Consider the following 26,804-nt stretch of genomic DNA (forward strand, 5'->3'; position numbering starts at 1 on the left):
TTTTGGGGTAAGGGTGAAGGTTGGTACCTGTTAAAACGTGTAAACCCGCTGCATTTGTTTGCATCTTTCTTAAGTTAGGAACCTGATGTTCAGTAGTTGTCATTTGTTGATGTGGTTCTCTTTTTTTATATAGATTATACCGTTCGTCTTCCCGTTTGAATGGTTTTACACTAGTCATTTTTGAGGTCCTTTATAGATTACTGTTCGGTGTGAGCCAAGGCTCCGTGTTGAAGACCGTACTTTGACCTATAATGGTTTTTCTTTTACAAATTTTGACTTGGATTGAGAGTTGTCTCATTGACACTCAAACCACATCTTATATATACTTGAAAATGTTATTCTCCAATGTAAAGTATTAAGCTTAACAACAATTAAAATTATGTCATGTATGCATGCAATAATCAAATCAGTATTCAAATATCTCTACGTACTCAACTGCTAGTTGTCTATGTTCTACAAAATTAATGTTATGCAAAAATGATTTTTTTTAAATATAATTTTCAGGGATTTGGAGAACAATAACATTACAAAGATAGATGCAAACACATTCGAACGATTGTCGACGCTTACAGAATTGTAAGTAATTTAATTCCTCCAAGAAGAACACAAATGCTGCTATGTGCTGCTGGTTTGTTATTGCATTATATCATACATCTTCTAGTATTAATTTATTCATGTTGAATTATTTTTGACAAAAGGTCAATTGCAACCTTTCTACAAATGTCAAAATTCGTGTTATATTAATTTTGTGTTAAGTTCACATTGGTCCCTTTCTTAAATGTAAACCATTTTGTATTTATATAGAAAAAGCATACGATTAATCGTTACATTTCAAATAAACAGGCTTTGTTCGTTACCATTAATTGTAGTATTCAGCGATTTAGTTTATTGTTTAGAAACCTTTGCTACACATAAATAAATTGTGGGTTAGTCTAATTTGTTTTAGTTTTCATGTATTACATATTCATAAAAAAAATAAAAAACGAGGATGTATGTTAAATAAGATATTTTCAAGTCATTTTTATGGTTTATTAACTATAATCACACTTAATGTTACATACTATCGATGTATAACATTAAACTTCTGACTGGCATCGAGTCTGAAAGGTTTATGGAACGAAAATTAAATTGTTGAATTCTAACTTAAAGTGGTTTCCTTGATTAAATGGTTACTTTTTAGTGAGGAAGGAAATATGATTTGAATCAATGTTAGTGTTCCTCTATAATAAATTGCTAATTAAAATAAATGGAACTGTTGTGCAAAGTATATTATATGAGTTAAGAATCATTAGTTCCCTCTGACAACATAGAGAACTGAATTGAAATGTGTGATTCTTATTCACTGTCACCATTCTTATACTACTTGAACACAAATTCATCTATTGTACCCTGTTGCCAATCGATATCAATCTCTGATGTCATAAGATCCTACTAAGAACTAATTTTCTGATGCTTGTATAGTATGACGTTGGTTAGTTCGCTTGCTTTGTTTTTATGAACGTTTGCTCAAGCATTGTAAATAAGATTGACATCTACTAATGATAAAGATAGGCATTGATTAACCTGTATGCAATATATTTAAATTTGATTTAACGTCATCATAAATACAATTGTACAATATACAAACAAAGCAAACAAGATAACCAAAGAACATGTATTACTCTACACGCATTATAATTATTAACTCTAAAGTCATTTAACTTTTGTTTCGACCTAGCTGTTATAAAATAAGGCCATTAATACAATTTTTTTTTGTTTTTTAATTCATTTTTTGTTTATCTTACGTCAAATATTTCAGCTATTGACGTATAATTTCTATGTGTTGCATGCCACACATTTGTCAGAGTGTATACTATGTATTCAAACAATTCTGCCTCACTCCATTTTCGACAAATAATTTATTTTCTTTTGTAAAGTTTATCATTTTAAAGAAATGAAAATTATAGACGAAAGATATATACAATTGAAGAATAAGATAACTTAAGGGATATCACGTTTGTCCATTGAGAATTGATCATGCATCAGTTTTACGACAAAATAGTAAATTGCTTCAGGGATGAATATTTTCTTATTACAATTTAGGCCCATATCCCAAGACGGAACTACTCTTTACAATCTGACGCTATACATATTCGATTGATAATTATCATTTGCAGAACAACCAAACCATTTAACTTTGGTCATTGTTCACGTATCTATGTTCTATTTTATCATACATGTTTGGATTTATAGGTATTCAACAGTATACCAATTTTATTTAAATAGATATAAGAAGATGTGGTATGAGTTCCAATGAGACACCTCTCCATCCAAGTCACAATTTGTAAAAGTAAACCATTATAGCTTACGTTCTTCAACACGGAGACTTGGCTCATACCAAACAGCAAGCTTTAAAGTGCCCCAAAAATGACAATTGTAAAACCTTTCAAACGTGAAAAGTAACCGTCTATCTATATAAAGCAAGAAACAAGAAACATTTATGAACCACATCAACAAAGGACAACTACTTAACATCAGATTCCTGACTTAATAGGTACAAACCTTCACCCCTATCTGAAAAAAAACAGTGTAACATCACAACATAGAAAGAAACTTTATAAAATATCAATTGAAATGGCTTGACTCAATCAAAGGACTTATTAACATAAGTTAACATACACCATGTACACTGAACGAATACATATGATCTGTGATACAATGTAAATATAAAATCAATTAAATAAGGGGTGAATAAATAAAAGCAATATATCGCGGTGAGATGTTTAACAATTAAAAAAATTAACATTGAACAAAAAGCCGCCAAATGTTGAGATATAACGATAGATTTTGGTTTAGTCTGGATGTTTTATACAACGAATAAATGAAAACGTTTCAATTTAGGCTCTAAAAGTGTTCATAATTATGCAAAAATGTAATAAATACTGAATCGACAGGGCTACAAAATTTATCCAAATTTCTAGGTTTCATACAAAAACACAAATGAAATATTGCGCGAATTATAATTTACACTTAAAGCATTGTTTGGAATTCAAAAGGACAATTTCGGTAACTGAATTAAAAACTGTTTACTGATATTCACTGATATTCCGCATGGCTGTCAATAGTTGTATTGACCTGGCTGCTGTTAATCATAATAACAAACACAAATGGTTTGTTATTTAAATTCATCCTTTGTAATGCGGATCTGAGGACAAGATTTTTTTTTATTTGTGAGAGAAGAGTAGACCTTGGAAATATTATTCTGTAACTGACAGTATAAAGCTTAAAAGCACTGTTATCATGTCATGTATGCAAGCAATAATCAAATCAGTTTTTGAACAGACCTTCGTACATCACTGCCAGTTGTCTTTGATTTCTAAAACAAATGTAATGCAAATTAGAATTTTACAAATATTATTTTCAGGGATTTGAGAAACAATAACATTACAAGAATTGATGCCAACACATTTAAAGGATTGTCGGCGCTGAAAAAATTGTGAGTAACTTAACTCCGCCAAGAAGAAAAAAAACTCCATGTAGTGCTAGTTTGCTATAATAAATGCATTATATCACACATCTCATATTATTAATTTATTCATATTAAATCATTGTTGTTAAGATGATATCTATAGGCATTTCTTTATTCTTTTTGATTATTTTATTGCAACTTTTCTACTTGTGTCGACAAGTTTCAAGGTCGCAATCATGACAAAGTTGATTGACACGAACTACTATTTAAAATAAACATGACTGATGTAAACATGGTAAATGCATAGCAAAAAGTAAAATATAAAAATGTCGACCTCTAAACGGTAAGTCCTTCGTCAAATTGCAAAATCAAAAGTTCAAATAGATCGAACGAATGGAATACAACTGTCGTATCTTGACGTGGTACAGGCATTTCCTTATGTAGAAAATGGTGGATTAAACCTTGTTTTATAGCTAGCTTAACTGCTCACACGTATCAAGAGACGCTTACCAACACCCACATTTTTGTTGTTGAAGTCCTTGTCGGATTTATTTGAAAGTTTTCATTGAATGTGTTTTATATCTATGATGTATGTTTACACAATTTTGACTGCTTGCTCCTGATTATGTCTGTTTTTTTACCCTAATTATAAATAAACTCGTCATGATGACCTGATTAAAAATTTTAAACGCCAGACGCGCTTTGTGTCTACAAAATACTCATCACTGACACAGGAATAAAGTATACAGGTGAAAAGCAATGATGACCTAAATTTGTTCCGAAAGGTTTTTCCAAATACAGCTAAGGTTATCAATTTCTGAGGTAGAAACTCTTTGGTATTTCGATAACTGTCATCAAGTAAATACCACAATTTCTCTTTTGTAAAAAAACAGGAATATGACTGTTCTTTACCATAAGTTCCAATGGTTGATTTTATCAAGCGTTTAGTTATATTAGATTTTTTGGACTTCCCCCTTTTTGAATTTATCTTGGAGTTCTGTATTTTAATAAGTGTACTACAATGTCTCTTATTTTATTTCATGTAATATTTCAGTCTTTGTTTGCTACCATCAGGTGTATTCGTAATCAATTTATAATATTTGAACATTGGCAAATCTCTGACAAAAAGGATCTCGATTTTCTGTTTTTAAATGGTTAGAAAATTCTACTTCAAATATAAAAAAAAAAGTTAGTTTATCTAATTTTAGTAACAGGTTTAAGGTGTAAAATTCTTATAAAAACAAAGGACATTTGGATATCTGTAATTGAGTCCACAGAAGTTTGATTATGGAGGTTGCCTGTATTGTTTGTTGACAAGCTAGTTAAGTTGATCAGGGATGACAAAATTATAATTAATCCAATCTTTCTTAAAAGGAAAAACTGGAATATCATTAACCAACTTTCATATTTTCATTAGAACACTGAACAGTCGACTATTTCCACGTGCATTGCTATTAAATTGTTTCATATTTTGATTTATTAATTAAAATTACAGTTGGTGTAACATAATATCAACAAATATCGATGTGTTACATTAAAATTCTGACTGCAATAGAGTCTTGAAATATTAAGAAAATAAAATGAAATTGTTCAATTACATTTCTAAACAGTACCAACGGTTTAATTATCCATTAAATGTTACCCTGTTACCAATTGATATTGATATGATTACATCAGTCTCTGATGTCATAAGATCCAACTTAAACTCATCCAATATTTCTTTCGAACTAGCTGTTAAATAATTTCGACTCTAAGATAATTGTTTTTCTTTTCTTTTTAAGTTCATCGTTTGTATTGCGGTATATTTTTCTGAGAACAACGCAGATTTTTTTTATATTGGTAGATGTCTGCAATGCACGTTAAACAATTAGGATATTCACGTTTAATACCTATCTATTGTACACCACATTTGTCAAAATAAATACTATGTATCAATCAGTTTTCAAGCATCTCTGCCTTACTGCAATTTTACTACAAATATTGTATTTATTTTGTCTATATAAATAATACGGTTTACCATTTTGAAGTAATAAAATAGAAAGACGCAAGAGTTATGCAATTAGATAATAAGATCACTTGAGGGATATAAATTTTGTCCATTAAGAGATTAGCCTGCATCAGGTGATGACAAGATCATAAACTGCAGTAGGAATGATTATATTAGGAATGAAGCAAAAATCCAGAGAGAAGAATACAATAAACAAGCTGGCACTACACATGATTGATTGCGAATTATCATTTTCATGAAAACCAAAACCATTGTTCTATTGACAATTGTCACGCACCTTACTTCTTTTTTGTCATACAAGTTACAGATATTAATATCAGTGAAAATACGCCTACTTCATGTAATTGCAGTAATTCCGAATATATTTATGGACCCATTTTCCATGTTATAACAGGAGATCTTAACATCGTTCAAGACCGAGAGTTAAAATCATTCCTCAGTAAAGGACCTAAATATCGTCCCCGGTCAATTATTAATTGGAATGAGTGTCGTAATATCATCCACGACTCACTCCATACTTACTGTATGAAATGGATAAAACTGGAAAAAGCTGACAAAAAATCTTTGGACTCTTTTTTTAATTCAGTAATGAAGATAGTTGATATACGTATTCAACATTTTAAAGAACATTTTACTATTAACAATAACCACAATAAACCTATTTCTCGTATCAAACATAAACTAAAAGAACACTTGCCAAGGAATTTGTTTTTGTCCCGGCCGATAAAGCTGCTAATAATATTATTATTGTTTGACGTAAATTTTACATTGAGGTTCTGAAAAAGGAAATCACCAATTCACCAACATTCCAACTGACTCTATTTTCAGAAAACGAAATCTGTAACAAACATAAACTTTTAGCCACCGCTTTACAAGCAGAGCCAAATACAATGAAAGTCCCAACTATGTATTGGCTTCCGAAGCTGCACAAAACCCCATACAAATATAGATTTATTTTGTCTTCAAGCCATTGTTCAACTACTAAATTGTCTATTATTCTTACCAGCACACTTGGTACAATTAAAAACCTGATAATAAATTGTTCAAATAAGGCCTTCGAAAATAGTGGAATAAATTACTTTTGGAGTGTCAAGAACTCGTTGGAAGTACTTGATAAATTGCATGCTTATATTGGTGATTTTGAATCTGTTCAAAGTTTTGATTTTTCTACCCTGTATACCACATTGCCTCACATTCTCATTAAGAAAAAATTCACACACCTAATTAAATGGGCATTCAAAAAATCAGAATGTGAATATATATGTTCAAACTCTTTTAGGTCATTTTTTAGTAGCAATAAACAAAAAAACTATGTTAATTGGACATGCTTTGATACTATATATGCCCTTGAATTTTTACTAGATAACATTTTTGTTCGCTTTGGGGATTCCGTATATCGTCAGATTATCGGAATTCCAATGGGGACTAACTGTGCACCACTTATTGCGGACCTGTTTTTGTATTGTTATGAGTTACAATTTATGACAAAAATAAGCAAAGACCCATCGAAACAACATCTGATAAACAAATTTAATAATACTTTTAGATATTTGGATGATATTTTGGCTCTCAATAATGACGACTTCAGTATGTATATTAATGAAATTTATCCTGTTGAACTTACTTTAAATAAAGCTAATACTAACAATGACCACTGCCCTTTTCTCGATCTTGATATTTATATCACTAATGGAAAGCTGAATACTAAAATTTATGATAAAAGGGATGATTTTTCATTTCCTATCGTTTATTATCCGTTTTTAGATGGTGACGTTCCCTTGTCACCATCTTACGGTGTTTATATATCTCAACTTGTACGATTCGCTCGTGTATGTAACAATATTTTAGACTTTAACGAGAGAAATTTATGTATTACTGAAAAATTATTACACCAGGGTTTTCGATATCACAAACTAGTCAAAACATTTACTAAATTTTATCATCGGTATAAAGACATCATTCGTAAATATAGCTCAACATGCAGACTTCTAATACGTTTAGGTATTTCACATCCAATTTTTTATGGAAATATTCTTTATAAAACACAAAGGTCTCAGTATTCACCTCAGAAACTTACAAAACCTTTGAATAGACTTAATAAGAAGGGATATAATTACGATACTGTTGTCAAGTCATTAAAGATTGCATATTTTGGCGTTAATATTGAGTCACTGATAAGGTCTTTGCATCGGAACTAAACACATTTATTCTAAAAACAGTTGTTGGCATGACACGGGTTATGTTCTTCTCATATATGTTATGATGGTATGATACTAAACCCCTAACGTGAAGGATTGTGCCTGATGTTCATATGATGAAATCATAATCTTTCAGACAGTTTAATTGAAGTCTGGAGCTGGTATGTCAGTTAACTGCTAGTAGTCTGTTGTTATTTATTTATTATTGTCATTTTGTTTATTTTTCTTTGGTTACATCTTCTGACATCAGACTCGGACTTCTCTTGAACTGAATTTTAATGTGCGTATTGTTATGCGTTTACTTTTCTACATTGGTTAGAGGTATAGGGGGAGGGTTGAGATCTCACAAACATGTTTAACCCCGCCGCATTTTTGCGCCTGTCCCAAGTCAGGAGCCTCTGGCCTTTGTTAGTCTTGTATTATTTTAATTTTAGTTTCTTGTGTACAATTTGGAAATAAGTATGGCGTTCATTATCACTGGACTAGTATATATTTGTTTAGGGGCCAGCTGAAGGACGCCTCCGGGTGCGGGAATTTCTCGCTACATTGAAGACCTGTTGGTGACCCTCTGCTGTTGTTTTTTATTTGGTCGGGTTGTTGTCTCTTTTACACATTCCCCATTTCCATTCTCAATTTTATTGGATTTAATTTGTAATTGACTGTATTCCAAGTTTATAGAAAACATTAATCAACAAATATAATTCAGAAAATCTCTGATTGTGGTTAAGGATGACATTTTTCATATAACTTGAATAAAACTTATCAATTAAAGCTCTACAAATGTGCGTATACATTTAGCAAATATTTAGTGGGTTAATACTGAATAAAGAGTGCACAACATTTAACGCAATGTTGATATCATGCAAAACACAATAAAAATGTTGCTTGAAATTATAAAGTACGCATAAAGCATTTTGTGGACTTAACAGGAACAAATTAGGTAAATAAATTGAAAATTGATTACTGATATTCCAAATGTCTGCCATTAGTTTTATTGACCTAGCTGCTATAACATGTGGTTACAAAAACAAATGGTTTTGTATTCCAATTCTTCTTCATAATGCCGTGAAAAAAAGTATTAGGACAAGAGTTCAGGTTTAAGAGTAGAACTAGCAAAATGTTATTCTCTAATTATTAAGGTAACACGAACTGGGATTTTTTCATATAAGCATCCAATAATCAAATTAGTTGTCAAACAGCTCTACGTACACCACTGATAGATGTCTATGATTTCTGCGAAATTAATGTTGCGTCAAATGATTTTTTAAATGTTTTTTTCAGAGATTTGTCAAAGAATGAAATTACAATGATAGATGCAACCTTATTTGCAGGATTGTCGGCGCTTACAGAATTGTAAGTACCTAAATTTTACCAAGAAATAAACATAATATCGCCATGTGCTTCTTTCTAGTTTGCTGTTGCACTATATGACACATCTCCTAGTTTATAAAGAATACAAGTGAAAAGCAATGAAGACCTGAATGTTTACCAAAAAGTTTCCCCAAATATAGCTTAGTTTATCAATTCCTGCGTAGAAACTCCTTGGTTATTCGATAACTGTCATCAGAGTGGGAGACAGTTGTTTTCCAATATTTTCGTTGGTTGATATAATCAAGCATTTAGTTTTATAAGATTTTATTGACTTTCCTCTTTTAGTCCCCTACCAAAGAAGTCGAAGGGGACTTTAGGTTTGCACTTTGTCCGTCTGTCAATCGTCAGCCCGGAAAATAAGTCTTCCTCACTTCTTCTTTGTGCTGAAGATATTGATTTGATATTTGGTGCATTAATTTTCCATGACAAGTTACAGATCAAATTCGATTTTTTTTCCGGTTTGTTAATTTTGTAAACACTCATCAATGACGCACGAATAAAAATAATTTAACCAGGCCACATAAAGTACCAAGGTGAAAAGCAGCTAGGACCTAAAATTGTTTGGATTTGTTTTAGTCATTTGTGTTGTACATCTCTGATGTATGTTTTACCATTTTGGCTGCTTTATCTCAATCATTTTTAAGTTCACTGGTTATGTTTCTTTATGTTGCTCATACTATGTTTTTCAATAGAACAGCACTATAAGTAATCTCGTCATAGATACCAAGATAAACATTTTATACGTCAGACGAGCGTTTTGTCAATAAAACACTTATCAGTGACGCTCAAATAAAAAAAAATAATCAGGCCAAATAAAGTACGAAGGTGAAAAGCAAAAGGGACCATTAACTCCGAAAAGTTTTCTAAATACAACTAGGTAGTTTTTTGGGGTTAGAACATATTTGTTGTTTCGATAACTGTCGTAAAAGTGATAAGTGTTATTAGCTATTGAACCAGGTAAAAAGCACAACTCCTTTTGTTTCAAAAAATATCTTAACAAAAATAGAAATATGACAGTTCTTTTCCATGAGTTCCATCTGTTGATATAGTTGAACGTTTGGTATTGTCAGATTATATGGACCTCCCTCTGTTCGGAATTCATCACTGAGTTTTGTATTTTTTTATTGCATGTGTTACACTGTCTACTCACCAGGTGTCTCTCCTTTGAAATTTTAAGCCATCCCTCGGGCTTTGTTCATTACCTTGAATTGTATAAATAATGGGGTTTATTTTATTGTTAAGAAACATTGACTACACATAATTAAAATGTTGGTTAATCTAATTTGGTATTATTTTCATATATTACATCTTCATATAAAAAATATAAATAATGTGGATGTATGTACAATAAAATATTTTCAAGTCATTTCTATGGTTTACTAACTATAATCATACTAAATGTTTCATGCTATCAACACATATCGATGTATGACAATAAACTTCTGACTGCCATCGAGTATGATAGTTTATTGAAACGAAAATTAAATTGTTCAACTATAACTTAAAGTGGTACCCTTGGTTAAATGGTTATTTTTTAGTGATGAAGGCAATATGATTTTAATCAATATTAGTTCCTCTATAATAAGTTTCTAAACAAAATAAAAAGTAACTGTTGTGCAAAGTATATTATATGAGTTAAGAACTATAGGTTCCCTCTGACAACGTAGAGAACTGAATTGAAATTTGTGATACTTATTCACTGTCACCATCCTTGGTGACTTTATGCTACTTGAACACTAATCCATCAATACCATGTTGCCAATTGATATTGTCATGATTGAATAAGGTTATCAATCACTGATGTCATAAGATCACACTTAGAGCTTATTTTCTACTGCTCGTAGAGTATGACGTTGGTTAGTTTGCTTGCTTGTATGAACGTTTGTTCAAGCGTTGTTATTAAGATTGACATCTGCAAACAATATAGATAGGCAAGGATATCTCATATTTTAAATTTGATTTAACGTCATCATTTTGTACAATATACAAACAAAGCAAGCAAGCTAACCAATGTATTACTCTACGCGCATTATAAAAATTAACTCTTAAGTCATTCAACATTTGTTTCGATCTAGCTGTTATAAAATATGGCCATTAATACAAATGTTTTTGTTTTTTTACTTCATTTTGTTTAAAGCCTTTTACTTGTTAAAGTACAACACAAGTTTTAGAGCATTCCTGACAGATGTTTTATTCATTTAACGTCAAATAAATCAGCTATTCACGTATAATTACTATGTATTGTAGGACACACATTTGTCAGAATTCTTGACGCTATCTAATCAACAATCGAGTCGACCTTCGAAGAACTCCGATGGTCATATAAGCGATATAAACATAGATGTATAGAAAAAAAATATAGAAAGTTAACTCGTGCAATTTGATTTTTTTGTGGATCGAATCAGTCAATCAAATGATTTACTTTTGTTTCACTTTCAATGTTCACATTATTTTCCTTTCAATAACTGAACACGCACAATTCATGATTTATCCATCTCTATCTAAGGGGGTTAATTGAACTTCATATTAATACGGATATGGTCGAATTATTCACTTGAAGGTGAATAATTCATCGTCAATGTTTCTTAGCTTAATTTTACAAAATTGAACCATACAGGCTGCTGAAATCAAAATATTGTTTTACTATTTCACTTTCATAAATGATTAAACATCATAAATCATACTTTATATGTGTTATATATCTCGTAGCTAGTGCCCTTTAAGGCAAATACGCGATATTTATTTTTTGCAATTTTTGATATTTCAATAGTTATCAAAGGTACAAGGCTAATAAGTTAATACGCCAGACGCTCGTTTCGTCTACACGAGACTCGTCAGTGACGTTCAGATCAAAATAGTTAGAAAGCCAAACCAGTACACACTTTAAGAGCATTGAGGACCCATAAATCAAAAAAGTTGTGCCAAATACCGTTAAGATATTATATCCCTTGGATAAGAAAATCCTTAGTACTTCGAATAATTCATACTTTTACCAACAGTAAATTATCAAATTGACCATATAATTGATATTCATGTCAAGACCTAGGTGCTGACTACTGGGATGGTGATACAATCGTATCGTATTAATACCCTAAAATTCAAAAATCGATATAAGAACTTAAATCTTTAGACCTTAACATGGTCTGCTTAAAAATTTCAATGCCTCTGTAGATATTTGAATACTGAATTCTCATGCCTTTTGTCATTAATTCCCGCAAAATAAATTTGACCCTGTGTCCAATTACACTGAATTTTTCCACTTCCAATTTGGTCAGATTCTTTCAATCAAATGCATTTGCTTCGCAAAGAAATTTTTTACAATAACAGTCATTATATTTTAAGATAAATTGGAGTTCAAACTTTTGTATCGTTAGTTTTGTTGGACTAGTATTCTTATAACTATTTGAAGCGTGTAGTTATTTAATTAACATTAATGCTTTAAGTTTCCCCCTTTTCTTATTCAAACACTTTTTAAATAACTAAAACATGTCTAAAATGTAGATTTACCAGATAAAAGTACCGTCAGGAGCGTAAATTGTCATAAAGTAAAAGTATATATGTATCTATAATGCTTAATGCATTCGCCGCGGAAATAAACATGTATGCATGTGTACACATATGTGTGTGAGTGTGTGTGTAAGTTTCATTACTTTAAGATAAAAAGTATGAGATTGCTTATTTCGTGGCTGCGCTGACATACACTAAAATAACATACCAAGATAAAGTTATTATATGTTTGATCAGTCTGTTCACAATAGCTATACGTCATCGTATTCAACTTAGTGGGGGAAATTCCAATCAACGTATCTCGACTATCCCTAGTGCCCAGCTTAAACTGTAATGTATCCAATTAATTATAAAAAAGAAGATGTGGTATGATTGCCAATGACACTACTCTTCACAAGTGACCAAATGACACAGAAATTAAGAACTATAGGTTACTGTAAGGCCTTCAACAATAAGCAAAGCCCATACCATATGGTCAGCTATAAAAGGACCCGAAATGAAAAATTTAAAACAATTTAAAAGAGAAATCTAACGACCTAATTAATGTACAAAACAATGAACGAAAAACAAATATGTAACACAGCAACAAACGTCAACCACTGAATTACAGGCTCCTAACTTGGGACAGGCTCATACATACAGAAAGTGGCGATAAATATGTTAGCGGGATTAAATATGTTAGTGGGATCCCAAGTTCTTTTCTCAATTTTAAATTTTAAAAAGAAATCAAAACTTAAAAAAAAATGTCAAATAAAGTATTGTTGTTATAATGTACCTAATCGGTGTGTACTAAGATAATCAGATCAAATGGCAAAGGAACCAGACACCTCCCACCCTATTTGAATACAAACATCCAGATCCACATTAAGATGTCAGTGTTTTTATAAGCAACCTGTTTGTAAAAGATTACAATTAATAAGCATTAAAGTAATTACTTTGTTACTATGAGTCTTTTGTAGACGAAACGCGCGTCTGGCTTAACTATAAAATTTCAATCCTGGTATCTATGATGAGTTTATTTCTTTCGTAATTTTTCATAAAGTGAAATCTCCATCTTTGACAAAACATGAAGTCGGGAAGTGTTTACATTGTTTGGAGTCATATTATTTAGTATTTAGATGATAGTAGCTTATCTGACATTTATTATCAGATGAAAGAGCGCCCCGGAATAGCGACAAATAGAGGATTGTGTGGTTACCGTTTAGAAAAGTTTTACGGACTTTTGAAAGACATTTTATTAATGATAAATGATATTTTGGATTCTTATTTTTTTTCTTTTGGTAAATTGTTTGAAGAATTTTCTGTAGGTTTGTTTGTTATTCTGTATAAACTAATTTTCTGAATGCTATATTTATATATATATTCTTTATAAGGCAAACGCCTTTAAAAAGAAGCTCTTAATGTCTATTAATCAACACAGTAATCATTTTCTCTGTTTTGTCTATCAATATTTTCTTTTAACTGAGAATCAAGATTAAATATTGTGCTTCCGCCACCCCGTCCAATTTAAGAACGTGTGTGTTATTCTATGAAAAAAAAAAAAACATTTGGTCATATAATTTTATTTTGCAGGAACTTATACGGAAATAAAATTTCAACGCTTGATGTGAATATCTTTACAGGTTTGACGGCTCTTCAGACATTGTAAGTAACTTGATCTTGAATAAAAAAAACATTTTGTCATCATGTATGGCGAGTTTGCAATGATCTTACTTATATTTATGAAACGTTTTCAATTTTGCAACCAAGATTTATAAATGTGTGTTCACAAGGTGTTTGGTAAACTGTTCCAATTTCAAGAAATCAAAAAATTACCACGTTAAGTTTGATTTCATTGATTTTTTTAATATGATCTAAGGTATTATAAATATTTAGTTGCCCTGTGTCTGTCTAGCAAAAAGTAGTTTACTTGAACAGATACTTGACCAGATATGAAATTGTGATATGAACTCCACTAGAATCTGTTTTTCATAAAGTAACCTAACCGCGTTACCATTTTTTGCGAATATGTGTTCAACGTCAATGTAGGTCAGCACTTCATCTTTGAGACATAATTTTTCTAAGTATTTATTTACATTTGTTGCTTTTTCATTAACTGTGAGAATATGATTACTGTTCCCCTTTCTCGGAATAATACCACACCCACCAATATCAATACCAATACACCAGTATTTGGAAATGCTTGTTTCACTTTTAATACAGCTTGTGTTGGAAAAACATTCACCTGATCACTGTCGTGTTTGATAAGTCATTAGTACCCAAGCTTATGATGACCTTGCCTACATTTGAACCATTGCTTTTCACTCGGGGATTTTCAAAAGCCGCACCTAAACGCTGATCATTTTTTTCTAGGATGGCACCATTTATAGAGGCATTGATTAAATTGTCTTCAAATCGACCAACTCTCAAGCAATTTGAAGCTCCTAACATTACGTTTGTCCCTTTTGATTTGGTGTGGTATGTATTAGGCGTTTGTAGATGGTTTTCTGCCACTTGTAGGGGTCAATGGACTGACTTTCATGTTTGTCGTTTTCCTGAGCTTACTTACCTTCGGGAATTTCACTTGCATAATTACCACAAGACTTAAACATGGTATTGTGTTTAAAATCAGGACAGGTATTACGGACATGCCCGTTTTTGTTACAGAAAGAACATTTTGATTCGTTTTGACAATCCCTTGCAAAAGGCCCTATTTCTGAACAGTTATAGCAGCGCTTACTATGATCAGGTTCATCTTTGCAAGCATAGGAAGGATGGTTTCTTTGTTTGCAATGTAAACATTCTGCACGACCATTGTCAGCAAACATTCGGACATCATATATCCCAAATGTTGTTTTGTTTGGTATTGTCGGAGCACAATTAGTGATTTGAATGTATCTTGAACCATTTTCAATATTTTTCCACGAATACATCCCCGCTTTACTGAACCCGGGACGACTTTGCCATACTGGAGCATTTGTGTAGCTACATAGCAGTCATTTAGTTCATACACTAGTAACCTGAATTTAGCTTGAACGGACAAAAACGTGTTAACGCTATTTAAATGAGATTAATTGTTATTTGATAAAGATTGACAAAAATTAAAAAATATTTTTAATTCATTTCAATTCATTTCAATTCATTTTAACGCCAGTCAAATAGATTTCTTTGCGGTGAATCAATTAAAATCAAGTTGCCGGTAATGTACGTCAAACTATTAGGCCACGCCCCCGTTAAACTATTTCAAACTGGCATCAATTCGTTTTAAACATCGTTGAGACCCGAGCTTTGTACAGGTAAATCACTCAAGCAAGACAAACTTCATTTATTTATCTTTTTTTTTTCATCAAATTTAATCGAATTTAGTTATATGCGTGTATTCTCAGTTAAGTCGCATGCTTCACAATTTTTAACAAATGAATAAAAGAAATTTAGATAAACACATTAAAATATTGATGCACGGTTTAAGAAATGTGAATCTGTTGAAAATAAAATAGTAGTATAACATAATTTGAATTTGCCAAAATGCAGTAGATCTTTATCTCACATATTCGTTTTAAAAATTGCTAATTGCTATGAAAACTCGTGGAATCTAAGTAACGTGTGATACCTTGCAATTGCTTACGAAACTTTAGGTATTCCTGAATATTTATCGTTTCTATTTTTCTGTTTTACTATTTTGTACTCGTAAATTAGATATGTAACGGAAATAAAAGTAACATCACAGAAATTATTGATTGCGTATATAATTTAAATCTTATATTTTCGGTAGACAACAAATATTCACTAGCTGTATATTAATATATGAAATTGCTTGTAATGAAAAACAATGTTTTGTTAAATAATAAAATTGATGAAGATAATGTTGACATTTGTTGAATTTTAATAATAAACAGTTAAGTCTTGCTCAAAAATGTAAATAAAGTAACAGATCAATGAGCTTTTAAACTATGTTAAACTGTAATACCGGTCGCTGGAGCAAAACAGGCGTAAATTGTGGAAGAGCATATAGTAGACGAGCATATTGAAGCGTTGTTACGATTCGTATATTATCGTGCTATCATACACCTTGACGTACAAAAATTCTTGTAATAAATGAACATGTATCTTGTATATATGAGATAAATTTTAGTTTGCGATAACAACGGGTAGGTTTAGTTAAACGATCTTGACTGGCTATTAGTCGGCATTCTCTTACGCCTTTTGATATGCTCTAGCGTTAAATCCAGTCTGTTAAGACTGTTTTGGACAAACCTAGACAAATCATAAAAAGTAACGTTTAAAAGTTTCAGATCGGGTCAAGATCCGTTTAGTGTGTCAGAATGATATTAGGAGTTACGCCCTTTTATGTGGAAGATACATTGTATTATAAATGCTAAAATAAAAAAAGTATATTATTTTTAATTATGAAACATAAAATCATTCGTTGATATTATTTAAAAAAAAAAAAGGAATTCATTCATTTGATTGTATAGCTCAAATTTTGGGCACCTTGATTGGTTAATAAAATTATCTTATCTTATAAATTTCATACGTCCAATTCACGTTTCTGGATTTTACTTCATCAGGAACGATCAATAACGCAAAATACAAATATTTTATATGTAAGATCATTTATATAGTTAATTTCGTTATCCTCTTTAGGCCGCATCAAGGAACCGTGTCTCCGTTTGAACTAAGCTTCTGAAACTGCTCTTAGGCCGTGAAGTGAGAGTGATAAAACTATAATAAAAACAGAAATGAAGGACCCCGTCAAGATCCTCATAGATTTAAACAATACATATGTATGACCTAAATTTAAGTGTATAGCATTGAGTATATGTACATTTGTTTGTAAATGCGCTTATCCTATCTTTCATTTGAATAAAAAACTTGTTTAATATAAATATAAATATGTATTTATTTATTTGCTTGTTCAGATTGCACTATTATAAATAATTCTTCTTCGTCTTCTACCTCTAAACTGTAAAATTAGCGTATGTATGCGTTGAATATACGGTCTATAAAGATTAAGTTCGATGGCACTTGTTAATAATCTAAAGGTAATAAAATGAACGATCCATAAAATAACGTGGCAATTACAATGGCTATTTCACATTTATATCATACGTTCACTCGTAATGGTATCATACATGTACCTCCGTATGTGGTGTATAAGGTTTTAAATCATGTTTTATAGCTTCTTTCAAACACTATTGACGACGTTGTTCAAACTACATGCACATATCACAAAACCGCAAATTTAATATAGTTAAAAAGATTATACGATATTGAAAATGCATTTTTTTCTATCAAAAATGTAGGGTCGTGTATGTGTAACTCTAAGTGTTTACCTAAAATGTATTGAATTGAAAAAGAATAGATTTGTTCTCAAATATTTGACAAATGAAACATTTTCCGGAAAAAAATCCACATAATAACGTTTTGTCCTTTAATTCTTTTTTGGGGTGTCCGTTAAAATACCGCAAAAGTCCCCCTTAGTGCACTTAGAGCAAAAAATTGCACTAAAGGACCTGATGGAATGATACAATTGACACAAAAGGCATTGCATATATAAGTCAACGTTTTAAAAATAAACAATTTTATAATCACATTTAGAAAGTTATTTTATATTTTATCGACACGCGCCACACTCAGTTGACAGTAATATATAGAAATTCATGTTCATTCAACCTTGACCCGTTTTGAATACACTAGTATACTTATAAAGAATGTATATATTATGTTATTTCATGTTGTTCTTGGTTTTTTTATGGTATAGTTATTACTGTCATATCTATTTTGCTTTTCTGACTGTTATAGTTTTTACTTCTATGTAAGAGTGTATTTTCTTCTTATTTTTGTTTCTTTTAAGTTCGTTTGCTTGTTCCGTAAGTTCACTTTTTAAAGTTCTGTGGAAATGTTTTATAAAGATATTTTGAAATAGTAAAAAATGTATAGAGATTTTATTTTAACCAACACATACTGATATAATAGAAGATACACATATTTCGCAAAGTATAATAGTTTATTACATTTTTGTTGAGCCTTCCGACTTTTGTTGCAATAGCTATCTACAAACCACAAAAAATTACTCTGTGGGTAAAGTGTTTGAAACTTAAATTACTTTCTTAACTATCCTGGATTTCTAATAAACTAGGACAGAAGCTTGTTTATGATTAAGATAGCTTATTTATAACTGATTTTTTTTTTGGTTTTCAAGTTCTGTAAGCTGATAAACATGCACTCTGGTTAGAGTTTAAAAAAAATCACATTTTCCAGTCGGGGCCTTTTAGTGATCGGTCGACTATATGGAAGGGGTTTTCTCGTTTTTGAAGGCCGGATTGTTGCCTATAATTGCTTACATCCACTTCAGTTTAGGAGGTTGAGCGTACACACACATGCATGCTTATCATGTCATCTTCTTTCTGTGAAAATCCCAAGTCAGTGGCTTGTAGTTCAGTGGTTGCCGTTGGTTCATGTCTGGCATATTATTTTATTTTTGGTTTTTGTAAATTGTTGTTTTTTCTAGATAATGCCGTTAGTTTTCGAATTTAATTGTTCAAAACTTGTTTATGTTGGGACCTTTTATATATATATATAGCCGATTATAAGGTATGGTCGCCTAATATAGCTTACATGTGTACATCCAATTAATTTGATGGATAGTTGTATAATTGCAAATTATATCACATCATTATTGAATATAAGCTTTGATAAGTTGGACAAGCGATTGTACAGGAAAGGCCCAAGTGATAGTACAGTAAACTCGTAAGCGATTGTACAGTCAATTAATTTATCCGATATTGAAAAAAATATAATTTGTGAATCTCTACTGGTGCAATGGCTTTCAAACTTTCAGACAGGTAAGACCATACATCAGAAATAGTACTTTTAAAATTTCTGGACTCAACGATGTGTATTTCAATGATTATTGACATTTTTATCGCTGTTGTGTGACAGTTCTGATCGATATATTAAAAGCTCCTCCATTCGACGAAAAACGTTTGTATGCATACGTCGTTTATTATTTGATTGGTTCATATATACATATAGAATGTTTTGAATGTCTAGAAGAAATGTTATATTGTATCATTTGATTCACTATTGGAAAACTTTCCATGTTGCAACTTGTTATATTTTCGAATGTCGAAAATGTAGAAACCGTACAGTTCCGTTCCCACACAATATAATAATGATGTAATCGGGTTTTTAAGATCCCCACGAATGCCACATTTTCCCATCTTAATGTCTATCAATCTCTTATGAAAGTATGTACAAATGTAAACTCCTGTGTTGTTAAGATGGACATAAAATAAAATTATTCTTTCATCAAGTTGAAAATAAACTACGCTAAATCATTAAGTTTATTCTACAACTATCATAAACTTATCAATTAGTAACGATCAAATGACAATTGTTTATTGGATAAGGTTGACTGAACATTGATGTTTGGGAATTTGCAATAAGCCTTCGGTCACATGGCATGCGCTGATAAAAAAGAAAGTCAATTTCAAAATTATGATATATATTGATACCCAAATTTATATTTATGAGTTATATACTTATATCTTCTCATATCCATGTTTGTGGTCTAATAACATCGTTTTAATGTCCTTAGTGCAAAAACTTTGTTCTTAATGCACCAATGATTTGTATAGTCCTTCAGTGCACTAAGAAGTCCTTTGCGGTATTTCTACACACCGTACAAAATTTGGCTGTGATCAAAATGTTAAAAAAAAATACCCATTTATTATAACAATTTTTAAATATTTAAGATTAAATTATGCAAGGAAAAGTGTCTTTGTTTTCTGTCAAAATGATTTATTTTTTTTTGACATAAAGTTGTCGATAAATAAATTGGATATGCATTTCAATAGCATATTATCAAATTGCTGAAAGATCACCTACATTTTCTTAACAGGGAATCCGTTAGTATTGAAACCCCCTGTCCTTTAGGGTGAATGGGGTATAGAAATATGGTCACTTGGCCAGTCTTCTCCCGACCGGCAGTAAAACGCTTGCCGAAATGGGGCGTCCATTTGGCTGTGCGGGATGTATCAAGTTCGCAGTCACGTCCGGTCAGAAGGGGGACGTGAAATCTGATGCCTCGTGTAAAGAGACTGCAACGCTTTTTGCTCTTTGCACGTTAAGAATCCTTGCAACAACTCTTTTGAGGGGTCCGTAGGTGGCCTGTTGCAAGACAAAATTTCTGTCCCTATACAAGGTATCCTCATTTTCCAGTGGCAGTCCAAATTTCCCTGACCATCATCCCAGATGGCCTCTATCGTATCAACATACCTAGTGTATATATTGTGAACTTGTTCTCGTCCTGAATATGCATGAAATATTTGCCACTGGACGTTAAGCAACAAACAATCAATCAATCATTCAATCAATCGCTGTCCTTAATAATTCAATTTGTCGTTCTGCATTATTTTGGCGTAAGAAAGACGCACACATTCAGGCTAACGCCCTTAAGGTGTATAGAAAATAGATATAGGAAGATGTGGTGTGAGTGCCAATGAGACAATTCTCCATCCAAATTACAATTAATGAAAGTAAACCATGGTAGGCTTATGTACAGCCTTCAACACGGAGCCTTGGCTAGCAACGAACAACAAGCTATAAAGGGCCCCATGATTACTAGTGTAAAACCATTCAAACGGGGAAAACAACGGTTTAATAGTTTTGTATTTTATATAACTTTCCTGTCCTTACACCCACACTAATATAAGCTGTGATTTCTGTGTGAATAAATTTTTTTAAAGTTTCAAATGAAGTGCATGGATGTAAGTAATGATAGGCAACCGCAATGCCTTCAATAATGAGAAGAAAACATAACGTATAATCGGCTTTAAATTGTCCCGCTTGATCATTATACGTTGTTGTTTCCTATAGAGAAATAAATTATCGATTTAAATTATTTTTTACATCATAAAAAAGGGTACAATATCATAAAATCAATTTTGTGAAAAGCGATGAAAATTTAGTGACCCCAATATAAATTTGAACCCCTCTTAATCTTTCCTGTGTTTACGAGCACAAAATTCAAGGATCCCTAATTTTTTTAACTGTCTTTATGAAAGTTAGCACCGACTGTTAGCTTTACACTAGTAAGTCTGTCTTAAAGATAATTGGCTTTGTGTTAAAACTGTCGTTACGTTGCTGTCTTGCGGACGAATACCCGAAATCTCTGTGTCATCAGCAATCATACAGAAATGACTTTATATCGGGTTATTTGGTTATTTAATACTCTGTTCTTTGCATAGAAATAATTCTTCGTTAATCTGAGCATTGAAAGAATACTTCATATCACAAGATATAAATATGGATACAAAAAAAAATCTAAGCGAAATTGATAATACCGCAAAGCATGAATAAATGTGTTGTATTTCAGTAAATAACACTTGTTTTCGTTTGATTGTAAACATGTTGTAGCCCATCATGCATTGTTTCTTGTTTAGTGGATTGGTAAAAAAAGCGCCCAAAAAAAAGAGTTCAAAATAAATTACGTCACACGTTAATACATTATAACAAATGCTCGGACATACGTATGGTAATTCATGCATATCCTAAAAGGTCGTGTTCTCGATCTATTAAAACGGAAATGACACGGCCGGGTATTGTAAAGGTTTGAGGGACTTTTAATGTCAAATTCATATCCCTGGGCAACGAAATTATCGATTTGTTAAAAAAAACACCGTGTTTACGCTGGTGTCTTCCTCGAATGCCAACATTTTATATGATACCTATTCCTATAAATTTGGGAATGAACAAGTTTTATTAACATAAGACATATATATAAATATAACATTTATATTTAGTTAAATATAATTATTTCAAACTAAAAGAGGATATTAGAGATTTATTTTGTTCCATATTATTATAAATATTTATTTGTTACGTATATATACATGAATTATATGAATATTTTAATTAAACAATTAACCATAAAATAGGGTAACAAGAATTTAGTCTATAGCGGATTGGTTTTTTTAGTTGTTTGTGGCTTTGAACTAGCTGCCAGTAACTGCAAGTTTTCTCAGAGGATGTACTTTACAAGTGTTTTTTTGTTTGTTTGGATATACAAGAACCTGACCACGTCTATTCTGTGTAGTATTTCTATTTATTTACATCTGATAAGTTAAACCGGTTTCATCTGATGTGTATAGTTAGTTCCACTATGTGGTATGGGCTTTGCTCATAGTTGAAGACTGTACGGTGGCCTATACTTGTGAATTTCTGTGTCATTTGGTCTCTTGTGGAAATTTGTCTCAATTCCAATCAAACTACATTACTTTTTTTGATAAGAACACCGATGATTTGCGAACACGATAAACCCCTTACCGGTATCATTTTATGAATCACTTGCAAAAAAGTGTGTAGTATTATTACCAAGAAAAATATCCTGAACAAACTGAACATAATGCATCAATAGTATTCTAACACGTGATACAAAGTTTCAAGAAATTTAATCAAGTAATATGGTAGGATGTTACAGCACACACAACTATAGAAATATTGAAAAAAACCTTCAAAGTCCAAAGAGGCTTCACATTTGTGTAAACTGGAATTTCTCACAATATGCACATGTGATGCAACACTTTTCAAAGTTTCATTTTAAGAGAATCCATATTCGTTCAAGTAGTATCATCAGAAAAAAAAATTCAACAACGTAACAAACGAATTAGATTTTAACTATCTGTTTAATTATGCCTCGTTCACACGGACATTTAATTCGAATAAAAAAGAAGCGTGTATGTACGCGATTAGAGAATTCGATTCGCATTCGATTCGAATTCAATTCGAATTAAATAAAATTGAGAATGGAAATGGGGAATGTGTCAAAGAGACAACAACCCGACCAAATAAAAAAACAGCAAAAGGTCACCAACAGGTCTTCAATGTAGCGAGAAATTCCCGCACCGAAGGCGTCCTTCAGCTGGCTCCTAAACAAATATATACTAGTTCAGTGATAATGAACGCCATACTAATTTCCAAATTGTACACAAGAAACTAAAATAAAATAATACAAGACTAAGAAAGGCCAGAGGCTCCTGACTTGGGACAGGCGCAAAAATGCGGCGGGGTTAAACATGTTTGTGAGATCTCAACCCTCCCCCTATACCTCTAAATGTCCATTTTTGATAAGCATGCTCTCGTGTTGTGATAACTTTTTGCACCTATTCCTCGAAAGCCAACATTATTTATAGGTAAATTGTCGGTAGATCAAAGGATGTTGGCATTCAAGGAATAAACCTATACGCTGACTTATAAAAGTGTTTTAAAATTAGTCTTTCATGCTGTCTAGTCTGAGCAATGTTTGTAGGACGTTATAAATAAAAAAAGGAAAACCGTCAAAACATTATGTGAACGGAAAATACATGGGCGTTGCATACGTGTCTCAAACGATTTAGAAAATCTAGAATATGTGTGAATAATGAATATTTATATTATTTAGACTTTAATATTGTTGTTTTTTGAATATTGTATCTACAAGTTCATGACGATTTAGAGCTTGGCATTTCGTGTAGACACATGTTTCTTGTTGAAGACTAAACATGCGGTCTTGATTTATCTATAGTGTTTTTGTCGTTTGGTTGCCGTCAAATTGAATTATATCCCATATCTCTTATATTATGAGCTTTAACATCAGCTTATAAGAATTCATTATTGAAAGGTTTATTTGTAATTTTATATGAATATGCCGTAATATATTTATCGGTGTGAGCTGTACCACATCATGACTTATATATGAACTTTATTAATTTCGATCTAAAAAAAGTTCCTAGAAATAGATATTTTAAAAAGTCTTAATAAATTCCAATGATCACAAATCTAATCTAAATCCATTTTTTTCCTGATTCTAACATACGTTGTTCCTTTTTTTTGGTTTAATTTTGTAGTAATTTGCTAGTCAGTCAGATTCGGATTCCGGGTGACATTGCGTACGCTTTGTCCTTTGATTTAAAAATACATAATTTTAGCATTATTATTTTTTTTATCTTTGCTACGCTCGATGTTTTTGCTTCCGCTGTATCAAAGCTAGTGAATTAGTCAAAATGTCCGTACAATGTATAGTAATATTTCTTTTCATGACTTGTTTATTCTTCAATATAAGCGTTGGCTATTTTTATCTGACAATATCAAATTTGTCTAGAAAGTTCGCTGTAGTGTTCCATAAATGTCTTAGGGCTTAGTGCACCAAAGCGGCCTGGGTGGGTTTTAGACGTACCGGCAAGTCCCTGGACCACAATTGCACAACCGTCCTTTTGATGATCAATTTGTTAAATTGCTGGGACTATCATACTAATAACATAGTAGTCCCCGTTAATTTCAGAGCTCTACCGTTAAATAGTAATTATTATTAATGTTATTTTTTTATTTTTACGCTGTCTTAATTTGTAAATAATTATTAAGTATAATATGTATAGTATAGCGTCGTGTAAGTCATTTTTGGGCTAGACATTGTTTGCTTTATAGTGTATTGAATAATTTTTATTGCAATCAATTTATAATTCATTACAAGGAAAAAGTGGACCGTATGTCATCGCACACAAGACAGCTGATTGGATAAATATGATAGGCTGTTACGCCTACATTGATACTGATGTCCAATCGAATACCAGCAGACACCTGTCAGTAAAAACAAATTTCAAGCGTGGATAAATTAGAGATTTATTTGTGTATTCGATATTTGAAAAGTAAGTTAAACTATTCGTTTAATCTTTTTTAGGTGAATTTCAAAAACTGTTTTTTTTCACTTTCTTATAGGAAGGTATTCAAATATGAGCGTACCACATGTAACGGAATTTTACAAGCATTTTATACAGCGAATTGTGTTTTCCGGAACCAGAGACACTGCCGGAACGTTCTATTTTCAATATTTCACAAACCTCTGAAAAAATTAGATCATACAGGTTTCATCTACCATTTGCATAAAAAGCACTATCAAATTTTATTTGTAAATTGTAAAAGATTAAGAATATTTTTGTATATGTACTAAATAATCTGAAATAAAACAAAACATATTTCTCTCGGCCTGAATTCAATCGTAATCTGAAATAAAACAAAACATATTTCTCTCGGCCTGAATTCAGTCGTAAGCAAATTTTCATACTTTTTTTTTTATCTATTTGCAAATGACGAAGAATTCTCCTTAAACTGTGATTCATTAATATTTAATATTACTTCCATGATTAAACCGACAGACTAACTTTAAAGGACAAAATACAAGCGTGTACTACCAGCCAAGGAAATGAGTTTAATTAAAGTAACTAATCTAAGTGGTCATCGATGTGTAATATTTGACACTGGGCATTATTTGTGGACCAATGCAATAAAAATAATGTATACTATCAATCAAAATTAAATACTTTTGAATGTAACAATATGCTACAAATTCATTTGATTCACTGAATTTTTATATTTTTTTTTTATCTAAATGAAAATGTAATAAACTGCTCCCGTTTAATATAAATAAGAAGATGTGGTATGTGTGCCAATGAAACAACTCTCCGTTAAGTCACATGGTATAATTTAATTAGAGGTCAAAAGTACGGCCTCAACACGGAGCTTTGGTCCTCATTGAACAGCAAGCTATAACGGTCCCTAAAATGACAATACAATTAAGATGGAAAACAAAAGTATAATCTATAAGTACGGTAATTTCGCTACGTTTATTCGTCAATTCCGAATTACAAGTAAGCGTCTCACTGTTTATCAAAATGAGTAGTAACACTTGTGCCTAAAAAAATTGATTCGAAACTGAAATATAAACCATTAGATTTTATCCATCGTGTCTTAACTAACGTTGTTTGATATTTTTTCTATGATATGATTAACTCCTGTATTTATTTCGTGCTAAAAATATAACGATAAAAAAGATCAATGGAGTTATCGACATCGGCCTTTATGTGTATATAATGGTCAATATAAACTGTCAATTAAATTTTTAAAATATACTTATATTGTTGTTGAATTTATTTTAAAAATAAAATGATGTTTTTTTGTAAATGTAATAATTCAACCCGGTTGAACCTTTTAAATTTTATATAAAAGATAAAACATGGAACTTCATTCATCATACGTCCATTACGTTCACGAATGGGTAACTGATATTAGAGTATAAGGCAGCATATCATTCGTTAATAAACTTCAGAAAAAAAAAAACGCAATTTGTAATCTGTGGTTTGAATTTTCGTCAGATGTGCCACTGACATAATGGCTGTATTATGGGTGAAATATTTGCCACTAGACGTTTAGTAAAACCCATTCAAATCCAAATCAAACCGCTCTATTTGATGCAAAA

The 26,804-nt window shown here is 31.4% G+C and overlaps 1 protein-coding gene across 1 annotated transcript in view; it reads left to right on the forward strand.

Moving 5' to 3' along the window:
- LOC143057471 (uncharacterized) overlaps positions 1-26,804 on the forward strand; it is a 364,231-nt gene that overhangs the window by 15,686 nt on the left and 321,741 nt on the right. Inside the window, exons 4-7 of the mRNA XM_076230779.1 lie at positions 505-576; positions 3,404-3,475; positions 8,936-9,007; positions 14,105-14,176. Of these exons, the coding sequence (XP_076086894.1) occupies positions 505-576; positions 3,404-3,475; positions 8,936-9,007; positions 14,105-14,176 (288 nt within the window). The remainder of the gene's footprint in view (positions 1-504; positions 577-3,403; positions 3,476-8,935; positions 9,008-14,104; positions 14,177-26,804) is intronic.

The sequence above is a fragment of the Mytilus galloprovincialis genome, chromosome 13 (assembly GCF_965363235.1).
Source record: "Mytilus galloprovincialis chromosome 13, xbMytGall1.hap1.1, whole genome shotgun sequence".
NCBI lineage: Eukaryota > Metazoa > Mollusca > Bivalvia > Mytilida > Mytilidae > Mytilus > Mytilus galloprovincialis.